At 46.0% G+C, this 14988-nt stretch overlaps 1 protein-coding gene across 6 annotated transcripts in view; it reads left to right on the top strand.

Annotated features, from left to right (window-relative positions):
* Positions 1–14988, top strand: part of PIK3R2 (phosphoinositide-3-kinase regulatory subunit 2) — a 39619-nt gene that overhangs the window by 15595 nt on the left and 9036 nt on the right. For all 6 annotated transcript variants that reach the window (XM_083366126.1, XM_083366128.1, XM_083366127.1 and 3 more), the window contains 8 exons: positions 888–1022; positions 1702–1906; positions 3577–3662; positions 6253–6358; positions 9038–9136; positions 10061–10241; positions 11329–11454; positions 13001–13143. In XM_083366126.1, coding sequence (XP_083222252.1) covers positions 888–1022; positions 1702–1906; positions 3577–3662; positions 6253–6358; positions 9038–9136; positions 10061–10241; positions 11329–11454; positions 13001–13143 — 1081 coding nt within the window. The remainder of the gene's footprint in view (positions 1–887; positions 1023–1701; positions 1907–3576; positions 3663–6252; positions 6359–9037; positions 9137–10060; positions 10242–11328; positions 11455–13000; positions 13144–14988) is intronic.

Below are 14988 nucleotides of genomic sequence, written 5' to 3'. Positions count from 1 at the left end.
TGTGAACGTTCAGCTGCCGTGTTTTGAATTCCTTCCGATCACTTTAGCCCATGCATCTGGGAAATGCTTGTGTTAAAAAACTTTAAGGAAATTTGAGGGTCAGAAGGCCTAGTCAGTGTGGTAACAAGGTCAATGAGCGGTGTCTGCTATTGGTAGGGTGCAAGGCTGGATGATATAATGAACCAATAGTAGTCCACCATGCCATATTTAAGACCTTAGAGCAGGGCTCTTCAAACTTGGCAACTTTAAGACTTGTGGAATTCAACTCCCAGAATTCCTCAGCCAGCCAGGAGTTGAACTCAACAAGTCTTAAAGTTGCCAAGTTTGAAGACCCCTACCTTAGAGTCAAGGGACGCAGTGGCTCAGTGGGATAGGATGCTGAGCTTGTCAATCAGAAGGTCGGCAGTTTGGCGGGTCGAATCCCGAGTGCCACATAACAGAGTGAGCGCCTGTTACTCATCCTAGCAGTTCGAAAGCACGTAAAAATGCAAGTAGAAAAATAGGGACCACTCCGGTGGGAAGGTAACAGCGTTCCGTGCGCCTTTGGCATCTAGTCATGCCGGCCACATGACCACGGAGACGTCCTTGGACAAGCACTGGCTCTTTGGCTTTGAAACGGAGATGAGCACCGACCCCTGGAGTTGGAAACAACTAGCACGCATGTGCGGGGGAACCTTTACCTTTACCTTACCTTAGAGTCAGGGTGCCAAAAACTGATGGCAGAGCCATTGCTTGAGTTCTGCGTACATTTCCTATGGTTAAAATTGTCAGGAGAATCAGTGCTGTAAGCTGGGAGATGGAAACCCAGCCAGAATGAACCAGGGTCAGCTTCTGAGTTGCTTCCAGGAAGAAATCCCTTTTCTCTCTCACTGTTTCTGTCCCTGCAGACTGGGCTGTGACTGGCGATTTGGAGATCTTAGATGTGCATTCCCTGGGCGACGCTCTCAAGAGCTACCTGCAAGATCTGCCAACCCCTGTGGTACCCCCTTGTGTGCAGGGTGAAATCTTACGAGTGCTCCAAGGTGAGAAGAGGTTTTTTTAGGGAAAGGAAGGAGATTAGGGAGGAGAGAGGCACAAACCGCTTGCAAGCTGGGACAAAGACCAGGAAGTATGGGACTGGCAGAACAGAGCCTTTTTTAAAAAAAAATAAAAATAAAAAATAAACACTGACTTAAATCCTTTTTGCCCGCATTGTACCAGCACAGCTTATGTAAAATCGGTAAGAAAGATATCCGTCCTGGCATGTAAGCTTACAGTGCAAAATACACAACATAGACAAGAAATGGCTGAGAAGAAAAGACACAATCAGCCAATCAATCCAGGCATCAGCTCTTAAAAGTTCCCTAATAAAAACATCTCAGAGGCGGGAGAAGCCAAAGAGCTGATCGGTCAGCAGGATTGACATCATATCCTGCTTCTCTGCCTTTGCTTCAGCCTTTGTTTTCTCAAAACACCCCACAGTAATTTGCCCTGTAATTTCTGGATTCCGTCAAGATCTTATTCTTATTCCATGGTTTCTTCTCCCATGATTGAATTTGAACGCTTGGTGAGGTTCTAGGTATGTAAGGAGTGCCCGTTTCCTCGGTCTTCCTAGCAGACATAGACATGTTTCTGTATGCCCTGCCTTTTGGTGCAAAGATGCACAGATTCTCAAGCCTCGCTCTCTTTTTCTTTCGGAAACCGACTCCTGTTCCTCTGTAGATGTTACCCAAACAGAGCTTTGTCAAAAGCAGCTGCTTTCGGTGTTGGAGTCTCCAGCCATGCCTCTGCCACACCTTCTCACTTTCCAGTTCCTGCTCCGGCACTTTTCCAAGGTGGCTGAACAAGCTGAAAGCAACGGATTGTTGCCTCGGACCCTGAGTGAGATCTTTGGGGTTCTGCTCCTTCGGCTCCCTGCAGCTGCCAGGTGGGTGGCCCCTGTAAGGAATTGTTGTGCAGAGGTCTCCTTGTGCTACCAAGGAGATGCACAGACCAGGAAGGGTACTGAGAGCAGTAAGAGTCACACAGTAACCACAAGAATACACTGAGTTGTGAAAACAGAAAGTATTTTACTGTTGAGGTGGTGTAAAAACAAAAATGCACGGTCAAAAATAAACAGTCCAGGTCATACACAATATTAACAGTCCAAGGAGTATTCCAAATTCAAAGTTGTCTTACCGGTCCAGAGGTCAATACACAGTTGTTCAGGTTTATCACAGTAGTAAACCAACAGTACAGCAAAACAGCAATAGTAGAGAGAGCAGTGAATTCAGAGAGAGAAAGAAGCTACGTTCCTAGCTCCCTCTTATGGCCATGAGAACACTTACACACCCATTGGCCAATTAACATCTTAAAGTCACAACATCACAGTTTATATATTTTCAACCCAACTATGTAGGCTATCACCATATGCCTAACAGCCCCAAATCCCCCTCTGCCTTGGGGGCAAGGATTCTCCCTTTTATCAGCATTCCTGAAAATACAATGGGGCTGGAAGTACTTTTGGAAGGCCGCAGGGCAAGAGGTGGCCAATCCTTGTTTAAAATAGAACTAAAGTGTATTTAATTTTTATAATTTTAATGCTTCCTGTATTTATAGGTCTTTTATAGTTCTATTTCTTCTTTTTTTGCATTGTAAGAGTCACTTTGGATAGCAAGGTGAATGGCATACAAATTTAATAAAAACAAAGAGAGGATGGAATGGGGTGGTCTTTTTTAGAGGAGAGAAGAGAACAAAGACCTCTACAACAGTGGAACAGGTGGGCCTATGGAGGTTGTGGATTCTCCATCTCTGGAAGCTTGTAAGAAGATGCTGGGCTGCCATGGTTATCCACATTGTTTAGTTCAGGGATCTTCAAACTTGGCCCTTTTGTGACTTGTAGACTTCAACTCCCAGAATTCCTCAGCCAGTGTGCCTGGCTGAGGAATTCTGGGAGTTGAAGTCTACAAGTCATAAAAGGGCCAAGTTTGAAGACACCTGGTTTAGTTGGTTTGGGGCACATTGCCAAGGGTAGGATTAGATGGTCCTTGTCCCAATTCTATGCTGAGGATGTCATGTTTAATCCATGGCTTTGGATTCTGAGCGGTCCTTGGTGTTCTCTGAGTGTAGCTGTTGTTGTTTTTTTGCAGACATTTCATTATCCAATGAGTGCTGATGATGTTACCTAGTTTGGGTAATGGAAGGTCTGCCAGAAAACAGCCCTTAGAGAGCACCCAGGACTCTTCACTTCAAACCCTGAGCAGCAAATATTCTCCTTTATTTGATTTAGATTCTGTTTGGATTCCCAGTCAGAAATCAGGTTTTGCATGGGGTCAGACGGATGGCAGTTTCTGGCATGAAAGGCACTGATGATGTTACTTAGTCTGGTAATAAAAAGCCTGCAAGAAAACAACCAAGCTCAGAGAGCACCAAGGACCCTTCATTTCAACCCTCAGCTTACCAAATATTCTCTGTCAATGAAAGAGGAAAGCCTTTATGTTCAGAAATTATTTTCCCAGAGTGAGGAACTCAGGGTCTGAATTCCTTTCAATAGCCGAGGTGCTAAGCTGCTATCCCCATGTACCTCCGATGCATAACATTGTCCTTTTCCTCCCGCAGCTCTGAGACAACACCTGACTTTCCAACCCTCTTCCTGGAGACCCTTCTGCAGACCAAGGACACTGAGCCAGATCTTCCCCCTCCAGGTAGGAAACCCTTGTGTCTTTGTGTATGATGCAGGAGAAGATTGTGAGGATGGGATGCTTGGCCAAGGAGGCAAGTGAATGTAGTTGGAACACGGCAGCAGCCTTCCCCAGTGATTCCTCCAGATGTACTGAACTAGTTGGCTAGGAAGTTGAAGATCAACACATCTGGAGAGCAACAGGTTGAGGAAGGCTAGAAAGAGTGTAAGTGTACGCCAAAGCTGAATGCCCAGGTCCCTAGTTCATTAAACCCGTCCAGGGTGGGATGACTCTTCTGCCTATAATTGAGAGGAATGGGAGGACTTTCTTGATGAGACACTGATAAGGATGTGCAGAGTACCTCTTGAGCTAACAAGAGCTTGCACAGAGGATACTGAGAGTAGTCAAGTTTACGCCACACAGATAAACTGAGGTGTGTAAAAGTTTTACTTATTTTCTTCATAAATGCCAAGTGAGCTAACATATCTCCACCTTTCAGAAGACGAGCCCTAAACAGTTTATGTGTAAGGTGTATATGTGCACCCACACTATCACGAACATAAATTCGTCTCAAAGTGTCCCAACACCTAGCAGTAGACTCCTCACCATGAATATGGACAAGCTGCTGGTCATTCAGTGTTAGTCCAATTATGCAAAGAGCTCTTTCGTTATCTTGGTTAAATTTAGCGATCTTCTTTGCATCCTCCTCATCTGCTGGATCCCAAGCAGTCACGTTCGGTGGATCATCAACTACAGCCCATAGTCCTTCCTTGCGCAGGAGCAGGCAACATTTCGTGGACCAGGAAACGTAGCTTGTTCCATCTAACCGGGTTATCCAGGAGATACTTGTTGACTGTTCTTGTGCCATTTTCAGTTGAACAGATAACACAAACTCAGCTGTCTTAATATGGTACTTCGTACACTGGCTCTCAGTATGTCACTGGGCTCATAACCAATGATAAGGATGTGCAGAGTACCTCTTGAGCTAACAAGAGCTTGCACAGAAAAAGAGGATACTGAGAGTAGTCAAGTTTACGCAGCAGCTGAAACTGAAACCTCTAAATGTTTTAAAGGAAGAAAAGATAGTACAGACTTGGTTTCAGTTTATACAATTACAAGCTAGATGGAAGGAAGATCAGAAAATTGGTATAATAAAAGCTAATGAAAATTTGATAAAGCACATTAGAGATCAAAGTCAATCGCATATAAAAAGGTTAATTAAAGATTGCATGATAAAATGGGCTCAGAATATTCAAGAGCCCATAATGATGGATACTTGGGGAAAAAATTGGGTTACAAATGTAAAATGTACACAAGAACAAAACCTAAGAGAGAATTTTTACAAGATGTTTTATAGATGGCATTTAGATCCTAAAAAGTGAGCATGTATGTATCCAAATCAACCACCTAAGTGTTGGAGATGTGGTAGTGAAGAGGCAACTTATTATCACATATGGTGGACATGTAAAAATGTTAAAGCCTTTTGGATAAAAATATGGTGGATTTTTCAGAAAGTCTTTAAGAAAAAAATAAGATTTACTCCGCAGCTATTCTTATTGGGGATTATTTCGGATTGTACTGTTATAGAAAGTAAATTAATGTTACACTTAATAACGGCAGCCAGACTGTTGGTGGCGCAACATTGGAAGAAAGAAGATTTACCTACAATAGAACAATGGATACTTAAAGTAATGGACGTAGCTGAAATGGCAAAAGTTTCAGCATATTTGAAAGAACAGTCACAAGAAAAATATATTTTGGAATGGAAAAGATGGACTGATTATATTCAGAACAAATATGGGACTAAAAAGTTTCAAATAGCGTATGAATAATTTTTACAATTATAGAAGTGTTATTATAAATTACTTTAGTTTTGTTATAAGGGAGTTAAAGGGTGGAAGGTTTGTTAACATTGTAATAGATATTTAGCATATGTTTGCATAAGATTGCTATAGGTAATACCCTGTATTCTGCTTTGGGAAGTCTGGGGCGGGGGGAGGGAAGGGGGGAGGGTTGATGGGGAGGGGGGTTTTATTATTAAAAATTTTGTAAAACTTTTCAATTAAAAATAAAGTTTACGCAGCAACCACACAGATACACTGAGGTGTGTAAAAGTTTTACTTGTGGAATAATACAATAGCACAGTCCAAGAGAAAATCAGTCCAGGTCATACACGAGTAAAAGAGATGATAGCAAATAGCAATAGTCCAAGGATTATCCAATACAGAGTCTTCTTACCAGTCCGTAAGTCAACACACAGTTCTTCAGGTTCAGCAAACAGTAGCAAACCCACAAACCACAAAAATCAGCAAGTAACAGCAAACGTAACAGAGAGAATAACACAGAGAGAAAGAAGCTATGTCTCTAGCTCCCTCTTATGGCCGTTGGAAAAACAGCGTTGGCCAATCACACATTTAAAGTGATACAATACAGTTTCTATTACAACAATACAATCATAGTTTATATATATTGCCAACCCAGCCAGTTAGGCCATAGTCATCTATCTAACAGACACCATTGGGTCTCCATGCTCCTTTTCAAAGAGCATGGTGGTCCTCCAGCACAGGGTTGAAGGGTGCCTCCCTTTCAGCCAACCTGGTCTTTTCTTTTCCAGCTCTGCCTCCGAAGCCACCCAAAGCGAAACCTGCAGCAGCCTCTCTAGCCAACGGGAATGGCACAACCCTGCAGGATGCAGAGTGGTACTGGGGAGACATCTCCAGGTAAAGGGGGACCCAAGTCAGCTAGAATCGAGCATGGGGAGTAGGTGGGAGGAACAGTTGGCTCAGAATGGGACTCTCTGGAAGTGCAACAGAAGAGTTTGCTGAGACTTTCCTCGCTCTGTTGATAAACTATTCAGTAGTTAATTCAATTATAAATGAACTACCATGTTTCCCTGAAAATAAGACGAGGTCTTATTTTAATTTTTGCTCCTAAAGACGCATTAGGACTTATTTTCCAGTTAGGTCTTATTTTCAGGGAAATATGGCACTAAATGCATCTGGCTGACAATCTTTAACTGGGGCTTATTTTGGGGGTGGGGCTTATTTTCAGAGAAACACATGTAGGTCTTGCCAGTCTTTTTTCTGTCAAAAATGACACCTCCGAGTTATTTTTAGGAAACTGTTTAAAAGAAGAAATTTAGAACATAGAATAATAGAGTTGGAAGAGACCTTGGGGGTCTTCTAGTCCAACCCCCTGCTCAAGCAGGAGACCCTATACCAGTGATGGTGAACCTTTTAGAGACCCAAGTGCCCAAACTGCAACCCAAAACCTGCTTACATATTGCCAGGTGCCGGATGGGCGTGGCCCATTGGTTGGGCGTGGCTGTGGTGGTAACGGCAGAGTGGGTGGGACTAAAAAGTTCAACCAATTAATTCCAACTTTGCGCGATCTTTTTTTTTTCTGCGAGAAGTTTAAATTGATTGATTGATTGAACCTTCTTTTTTTTTTTTGCACACAGTGGCAAAGGCCTAAAGGGAAAAGGTTTTATAAAACCCAGCTGAAGGCCTAGGACTGGAATGACGGCGCCCGTGCCTACAGAGAGGGCTCTGCGTGCCACCTGTAGCACACGTGCCATAGGTTCGCCACCACGGCCCTATACCATTTCAGACAAATGGTTGTCTGAACCATTTGGATCCTTGCAGAAAGTAACACCACCTTGTGGATTTTGAGAGTCAGGTGCTCCTTGGCAATTAAGGTGCCTGGTATTCTTTGTCCCACTTGCCATTTCCTTGGGACTGAGGAAGAATTGAGTAGAGAAGATCTCGCTCCCGGAAAGCCAGGGCTGGAAGTAGCATTTGAAGAACAATATCGCAGAACGTGGCTCCATACAAAGCTTGTTGCACCAGTTCCTGTCTCTCCACCCAACTTACCTTGTGGGGCTGTTGTGAGGATAAAATAAAATCAGAGGGGATTGGCTGTTAGGAGAATATTGGGAAGATGAATATCAAACAGCAACTAAATGGTGGTTCCAGGTGGTTTGGGTGTGTGTGTGTGTGTATGTGCAGTGCAAACACACACAAACACAATCATTTGAGGCTTATTCTGTGAATTCCTTCTGAGACATGATGCCGCCATATTCTTTTCTTGTGATACTCTCACATAGAGAGTATCAGGGAACTAAATAGAGCAGACAGAGTAGAGAGAATGCAAGAAGACCGGTGTTCGGGTCTGGATGGGGAGGAACAGACTTCAACTCAACCCTGACAAGACTGAGTGGCTGTACATTCCGGCATCCCGGGACATTCAAAATGTTCCATCGCTCTCTATGGGGGGTGAGCTTTTACCCCCGTGGATAGGGCTCGCAACTTGGGAGTCCTCCTAGATTCACGACTTACTCTGGAAGATCATATAGTGGCCGTAACTAGGGGGGCTTTCGCCCAGGTTCGCCTGGTGTGCCAGTTGCGGCCCTATCTGGACCGGGATGCCCTGTGTACGGTCACTCATGCGCTCGCGACCTCTCGCCTAGACTATTGTAATGCTCTCTACATGGGGCTTCCCTTGAAGACTACTCGGAGGCTCCAACTGGTACAGAATGCGGCCGCGATAGTTGTCTTGGGAGTTTCCTGGTACTCCCATGTTACACCTTTGCTCCGCGAGCTGCATTGGTTACCAGTTGTCTTCCGGGTGAGGTTCAAGGTCTTGGTTATGATCTTTAAGTCCTTACATGGCATGGGTCCGAGATACCTCGAGGATCACCTGCTGCCGGCGTCAACTCCCCTCCGCCCTGTGCGTGCCCACAGAGAGGGCCTCCTCAGGGTGCCTCCGGTCAGGGAATGTCGACTGGCGGCCCCCAGGGGGAGGGCCTTCTCTGTGGGTGCTCCGGCATTATGGAACCAACTGCCGGTTGAGCTCCGGATGGCATCGGACCTTCGATCCTTCCGTCGTGGGTTGAAGACCCACTTATTTGAATTAGCTGGTCTGGCCTGATGGGGGAATATGGGTTTTAATTGGTTTTTATTATTCTATCATTGTTGTATTTTAATTGGGCATTGGTTTAATTTTCTTTTAATTTTTGTATAGTTATTTATATATGCCCTGTGAACCGCCCTGAGTCCCCAGGGAGAAGGGCGGTATAGAAATCAAATAAATGAAATGAAATAAATGAAATGTTTCTTTCTTTCTTTTTCTTTTTTTTCCTTTTCCTTTTCTCTCTGTCTCTCTCTCTTTCTTTCTTTCTTTACTTTTCTTTCAGTTGGTCTGCCTTTGTATTGTATAAACAAACACACGTTACAAATAGATGCGGCCACCCATGTTCAGCAAATTACTCTGGTTGAGAGAATAGCTTTCCAGAGGAGGCCTGGCGCTTACAGGGGCTCCTCCCACCATGCTTGTATACGCTTGTGTGTATGGAGACTGTAAATATTGAAACCATCTGAATCTTCCTGCCTCTTTTTCAGAGAGGAAGTGAATGAAAAGCTCCGAGACACTCCTGACGGTACCTTCCTGGTGAGGGACGCTTCTAGCAAGATCCAGGGTGAATATACACTGACTCTCCGGTGAGCCCCAGTTTAACTTGGTTGGAGGGCTGGTGTGGATGGAATATGCACCTGGAAGAGCAGTGTGGGGGGGGCGGGAGGGGGGGAACCGGGACACAGAGCTTTCCCAGATAAATCCTGGCTTAAGAAATTGCATAGTTCCAAACTAGAAGGGAGAAAACGGGGAAGAGGTTTAGGGTAGCCACACCCTAGAATCTCTCAAAATATATCTAGTGCAGGGGTGTCAAACTGCCGGCCCGTGGGCCGGACGCGTCACCAGTGAACCACGCCCACCCCATTGCCGGCAATGGGGGGAAAGCTCCGATATGTCGCGTGATGTCACGTGACGCCGCGAGTTTGACATGTCTGATCTAGCGGGTTAGAAAGTGATAGCTTTAGTTTGGCAAGATTCTGTCCATTGGGTGTAAGCAATAGAGGATCTGAGGGACGCGGTGGCTCAGTGGATTAGGACACAGCTTGTCAATCAGATGGTCGGCAGTTTGGCGGGTCGAATCCCGAGTGCCGCGTAGCAGAGTGAGCGCCTGTTACTCGTCCCAGCTTCTGCCAACCTAGCAGTTCGAAAGCACGTAAAAATGCAAGTAGAAAAATAGGGACCACTCCAGTGGGAAGGTAACAGCGTTCCGTGCACCTTTGACGTCTAGTCATGCTGGCCACATGACCACGGAGACGTCCTCGGACAAGTGCTGGCTCTTCGGCTTTGAAACGGAGCTAGAGTTGGAAACGACTAGCACACATGTGCGGGGGAACCTTTACCTTTACCTTAATAGAGGATTGGACCGCCTCTCACTGTCTCTTCTCTGGGTTTGGGCTTTAGAGAGGATGAGGGCCCAGACACACACTGGGGAAGGAGACGAGTCAGAGGGGCGGCGTCTCGCTTCCAAGCTTTGTTGGGCCAAATGGCAGGTCCTCTCTCTCTCTTGACAGGAAAGGGGGAAACAACAAACTGATCAAGATTTTCCACCGGGAAGGCAAATATGGCTTCTCAGAGCCGCTGACCTTTGGCTCTGTGGTGGAACTCATCAACCACTACCGGCACGAGTCCCTGGCCCAGTACAATGCCAAGCTGGACACTCGGTTACTGTACCCAATCTCCAAGTACCAGCAGGTGAGATGCGGTTGTTACTCACTGTGCACCAACAGAGCGGGCCTCCATCAGAAACAGGATGCCAAATGACCTGAGCACTTCCTGAATGGAAGGAACTCAACTGATCTGAAGTGGGTAGAGATGTTGCTTATGATTGCTGAGTGAAATGTCTTCCTCAAGAAGCAGTCTGATGCTGGATATTAAGAACTCACGTGGAAGATAACTACCTCCATCTTCTGTTTGTTGTGCGGCCCATTGGAGCATACAGCTGGCCTATGGTCCAAACGGGACTCAGGGCTGGATTTACGATCCAAAGATTAGGCAAATTCATAGGGGAGTTTTCCTATCAACAAGCTGAGGTCGCTGAGCAAAGCCTCCATATCCAGCAGCAGTCTGTCTTTGTAAACTAATTGTGCAGAAGAAGCAACGTGAAGGGAAAAAAATTGCTTCCTAGATTTATGTGCTTCCCTGTGCTCTTTTTTTACCGCCCTCACTGCCTTCTCTTTGGAAAGAGAATGCTGAGCTAGTTACCTCAACTGCTAGAGCTGTTAAATTTAAAAAATGGATTTAGACTAAGTAATATATCAGAAAATGACATTTGGCAGCAATTAACCATGGCAATCTTAGATGCTTGCTGTCCCGGCAACCTGGAGGTATAATGTGTAACTATTTCCATTATCCCTACATTTGGAAGGCAGCAGACTTGAAAAGGCTTTTCTTGGGTGACCAGACATTAATCTTCAATTAATCAATGAAGGAATTGGTCTGCTGGCCTCACTAATTTATCCAAAAGAACATGGAAAGGGAGGAATATGCAAGCAATTCACTGTTGGAACAAAGAAGGGAAAAGTGGCTTTCTCCGAACTAAAGAGGAGCCAAGAATGTTAAAACCCAGGAAGGTTAAATTACAGAAAGTTGCCAACTCTGCTTTTCCCAGAGCAGTTAAGCTAACTGTTTTAACGAGGGTTTCTTTCTTTAAAGAGAAACTTGGCAAACTATTTTGCAGTGTCTTGCTTTCGGAGAGGATGCTTCCTATGAACCTCTCTCATATCATTTCAGGGATGGTAATGATCACGCTGGATCTTAATTCTTTGTTCTGTTTTGGCAGGACCAGGTAGTGAAGGAGGACAGCGTGGAAGCGGTTGGGGAGCAGCTGAAAGTCTATCATCAGCAGTACCAGGACAAGAGTCGCGAGTATGACCTTCTGTACGAAGAATACACACGCACTTCGCAGGTACTTAGCCTGCCCACTTTAAAATCTTCTTCGAAGACTACAAGTAGTCCTGGACTTACAGCCTAATCAAGCGTCTAGAACAGCGGTCTCCAACCTTTCTGGTGTTGCAGACCGGTGGGGGATGGGGGAGAGAGGATAGTTCCGCACGAGCGGCGGGTGAGCACACAGCTCCATTTGCACAAGTGACAGGCTCACCCTCCCACTGCATGCACAAGTGGAACTACACGCTCACCTGCCGCTTTCATGGCCTCCCGGTCTAGAACTTAGAATGCTTACGATGGACCTAATAGGGCAGGGGTCCCCAACCTATGCTCTGCGGCATTTCCCCCCCCCACTCATGCTAGCACCCGCTGCCCTGTTTGCAATTGTGCACATGCGCGAAAGGAGATGCTAGCACGGGATGGGTGTCCGCAGCCCGTTTGCGCGAATGGGCTGCTAACCGCCATGGGGGATGCACGGCCGTTCGTGCATGTGCACGGTGTTGTGATTCAGGGTCAGCCTGTGGGTTCGGCAGTTGGGTCGGACGATTCAGAGGAGGAGGAGGGGGGTGTTGGAGAGGTTGCGGAGGGTGTTGGAGAGCTTGCTGATGAGAGCCCTCAGCCAGGTCCCTCCCACCTGGTTATGACGCAGGCCCAGCTGTGTGAGCCTGACAGCGTGGATGAAGATGACCCACAGCTGGCCCTGTTCAAGGACGCCCGACGCAGGAGGCAGTCAATCAGGAGTAAACAGAGGAAGGCAATGGGGCACCTCGGAAGGAGGCAGAGAGAAGCCACGCCCTGAACTGTTTAAAAGGGGAATGCGTGGGAGGGCTGGTATGCTGAAGGCAACCGTTTGAATAGCTCCTGTTTCATGGTTCGTGTCTTGTTTTTGCTGTTTGCTTTTGTGTCCATAAATTTGGCAGGCTTAGTTCCAGCCTCTTGCCTTCTTGTAAAGGGGTTGTCCCTGCCTTATCTGCAGGGCCGGTAGTAGGCTGGTACAGAACACCCGGTGCCAGCACGTGCCGCATGTGTGAACAGGGCTGCTAGTGCCGCACCAGTGTGCGTGGCCTCGCATGTGCTCACACCAATTTTGAAGCTGTTCTCCTTCCCTCTGGTCCTTGAGCCCGGAAAGGATGGAGACCTCTGTACTAGGGAGTCCTTACAACCTGGATTCACAGTTACAACAGTGCCACCACCGCCGCCACCTGCAGTCATGTGACTGAACTTCAGGCACTCAACAGCCAGACAGCACCTATTATCATTTGCAGCGTCCCACAGTCACATGACCACATTTTATAACAATTTCACTGAAAACCTGCACTTCTGGTTTTGGGCAAAACGGTACCCATAGCAAGCCATCGTTTTGCTTAACAACCGCAGCGTTTGCTTAACAGCCGCTGCAAAAATCAACCTTACGGCTCTCACGATTTACAGCCGTGCTGGGCACACTCCATTACAATCGTTGAGGATTCCCTGCTACTTATTTATTGTGGGTTTCCTTGTTCCCTCCCTCAGCAAAGATATTACTTCCTCTTGACTTCATCGCCCTCCTTCTCCCTCCTGCTCAGGAACTGCAGATGAAACGGACGGCCATTGAGGCCTTCAATGAAACCATCAAGATCTTTGAAGAGCAGTGCCAGACGCAGGAGAAATGCAGCCGGGACTACGTGGAGCGCTTCCGGAGGGAAGGGAACGAGAAGGAGGTGCAGCGGTGAGACTCTTTCAGAATTAAACTAAATATTTACACACACACACACACACACACACACACCCATGGGCTGATCTTCACAACAGAAAAAAGGGGGTGGGGCCCAGACAAACACCAATTTCCAGTTAATTGAAATGAGTGAAGTACAGTTAATAGGGTTAATCCCCATGTGTTTAATTTTCCCCAGCTGTCAAGTTAAAAGCTAGAATTTGCAGGCAATTCTTGGTGCTCTGTGGCCTTTCCAAATGCTTTTATTGTGGGCCACCCTTATTGATTTGAAAAATCTCAGCAGGACACTCAGAATTGTTAGGCGAGACTGGAAAAATTTAAAAATCCAGAAAAACGCTGGGACAAACCACTTCTGTAGTGTTGTCAAGAAGGCAATGTGGTTGTGTCTAAACGTGGGGAAGAATTTCTCATTTTTACTATATTCCAATCTTGTCAAATCCCAAACCAAGAATGCCATGTGATAATTCTTCCAAGCTGAGCTCTTTATTGTTTCATAAAGGTAAAGGTTCCCCCGCACATGTGTGCTAGTCATTTCGTTTCAAAGCCGAAGAGCCAGCGCTTGTCCAAGGACGCCTCTGTGGTCATGTGGCCGGCATGACTAGACGCCAAAGCCGCACAGAACGCTGTTACCTTCCCACCATAGTGGTCCCTATTTTTCTACTTGCATTTTTACGTGCTTCCGAACTGCTAGGTTGGCAGAAGCTGGGACAAGTAACAGGCGCTCACTCTGTTACGCAACACTTGGGATTCAACCCGCCAAACTGCCGACCTGATTGACAAGCTCAGCATCCTAACCTACTGAGCCACCGCATCCCTTATTGTTTCATACCTATAGGCAAAATCTTGCCAGACTAAATACTCTACTATCTGCTTCTACAATACTGTATATTCTGTGAACCATTAAGCAGGGGGCCATTTTCACCCTCTTGTTCTCAGACATAATATTTGGGCTAAATTGTCTCTTACTCCTCTGGAATGCAGTCCCTTGCTGATGGGGATCCACCTCCTCATTACATTCCATCACCCATGCTAGCAGAGCTGTTATTTATTTATTAGATTGTTACCCCCACCTGTATTCCTTTATAAGTAACTCAAGATGGCAAACATATCTAAATACTCCTCCCTCCTCCTATGTTCCCCACAACAACTTGTCAGAGCATGCATGGTCTTATTGCGCTGAGGTAACTCAGAAGTAAATACAGTAAACAGTGGCTTGTATTAAATGGTGGTTTATATTACACTATCTACAATACACACTAGGAACAAAATACATACATGTGGTAATGCAGCAAACTCCCAACACACAGCAGTTACAGCAGGAAATGGACGAGAGAAAGACTCCAGCAAGGCCTTCCGTTTATACTCAAGCTCTCAAAGGGATACAGATTCCTGCTGAGTCATTCCTAACATTACATCATTCACCTCACATTATTCAAGCTGGTTAGCTTCTAAATCATTATCTTGACACAACTTTATGATGTGGCTTAGGCTACAGAGAATGACTAGCTTATAGTCACCAAGCCAGCTTTTGTGCATAAGGTAGAACTAGAACTCACAGTCTCCTGGCAACTGGCCCCAAGTCACCCAGCTGGCTTTCATTCCTAAAGCGAGATTAGAACTCACTGTCTCCAGGTGATTGGCCCAAGTCATCCAGTCAGTTTTCAGCTTTCTAGTGCCTAAGATGGGACTAGAACTCAGTCTCCTAGTGATTGGCCGAAAGTCACCCAGTCAACTTTCATGCCTAAGGCACGATTAGAACTCACAGTCTCCCTGTTTCTAGGCCAGCACTTCACTAAACAGGCTCTGTGAGCTTTCCTTGCTCCTCTTAACAGCCTGTCC

This window comes from Vipera ursinii (genome assembly GCF_947247035.1).
Source record: "Vipera ursinii genome assembly, chromosome: 1".
NCBI lineage: Eukaryota > Metazoa > Chordata > Lepidosauria > Squamata > Viperidae > Vipera > Vipera ursinii.
This window is presented reverse-complemented; position numbering and strand designations above follow the sequence as displayed.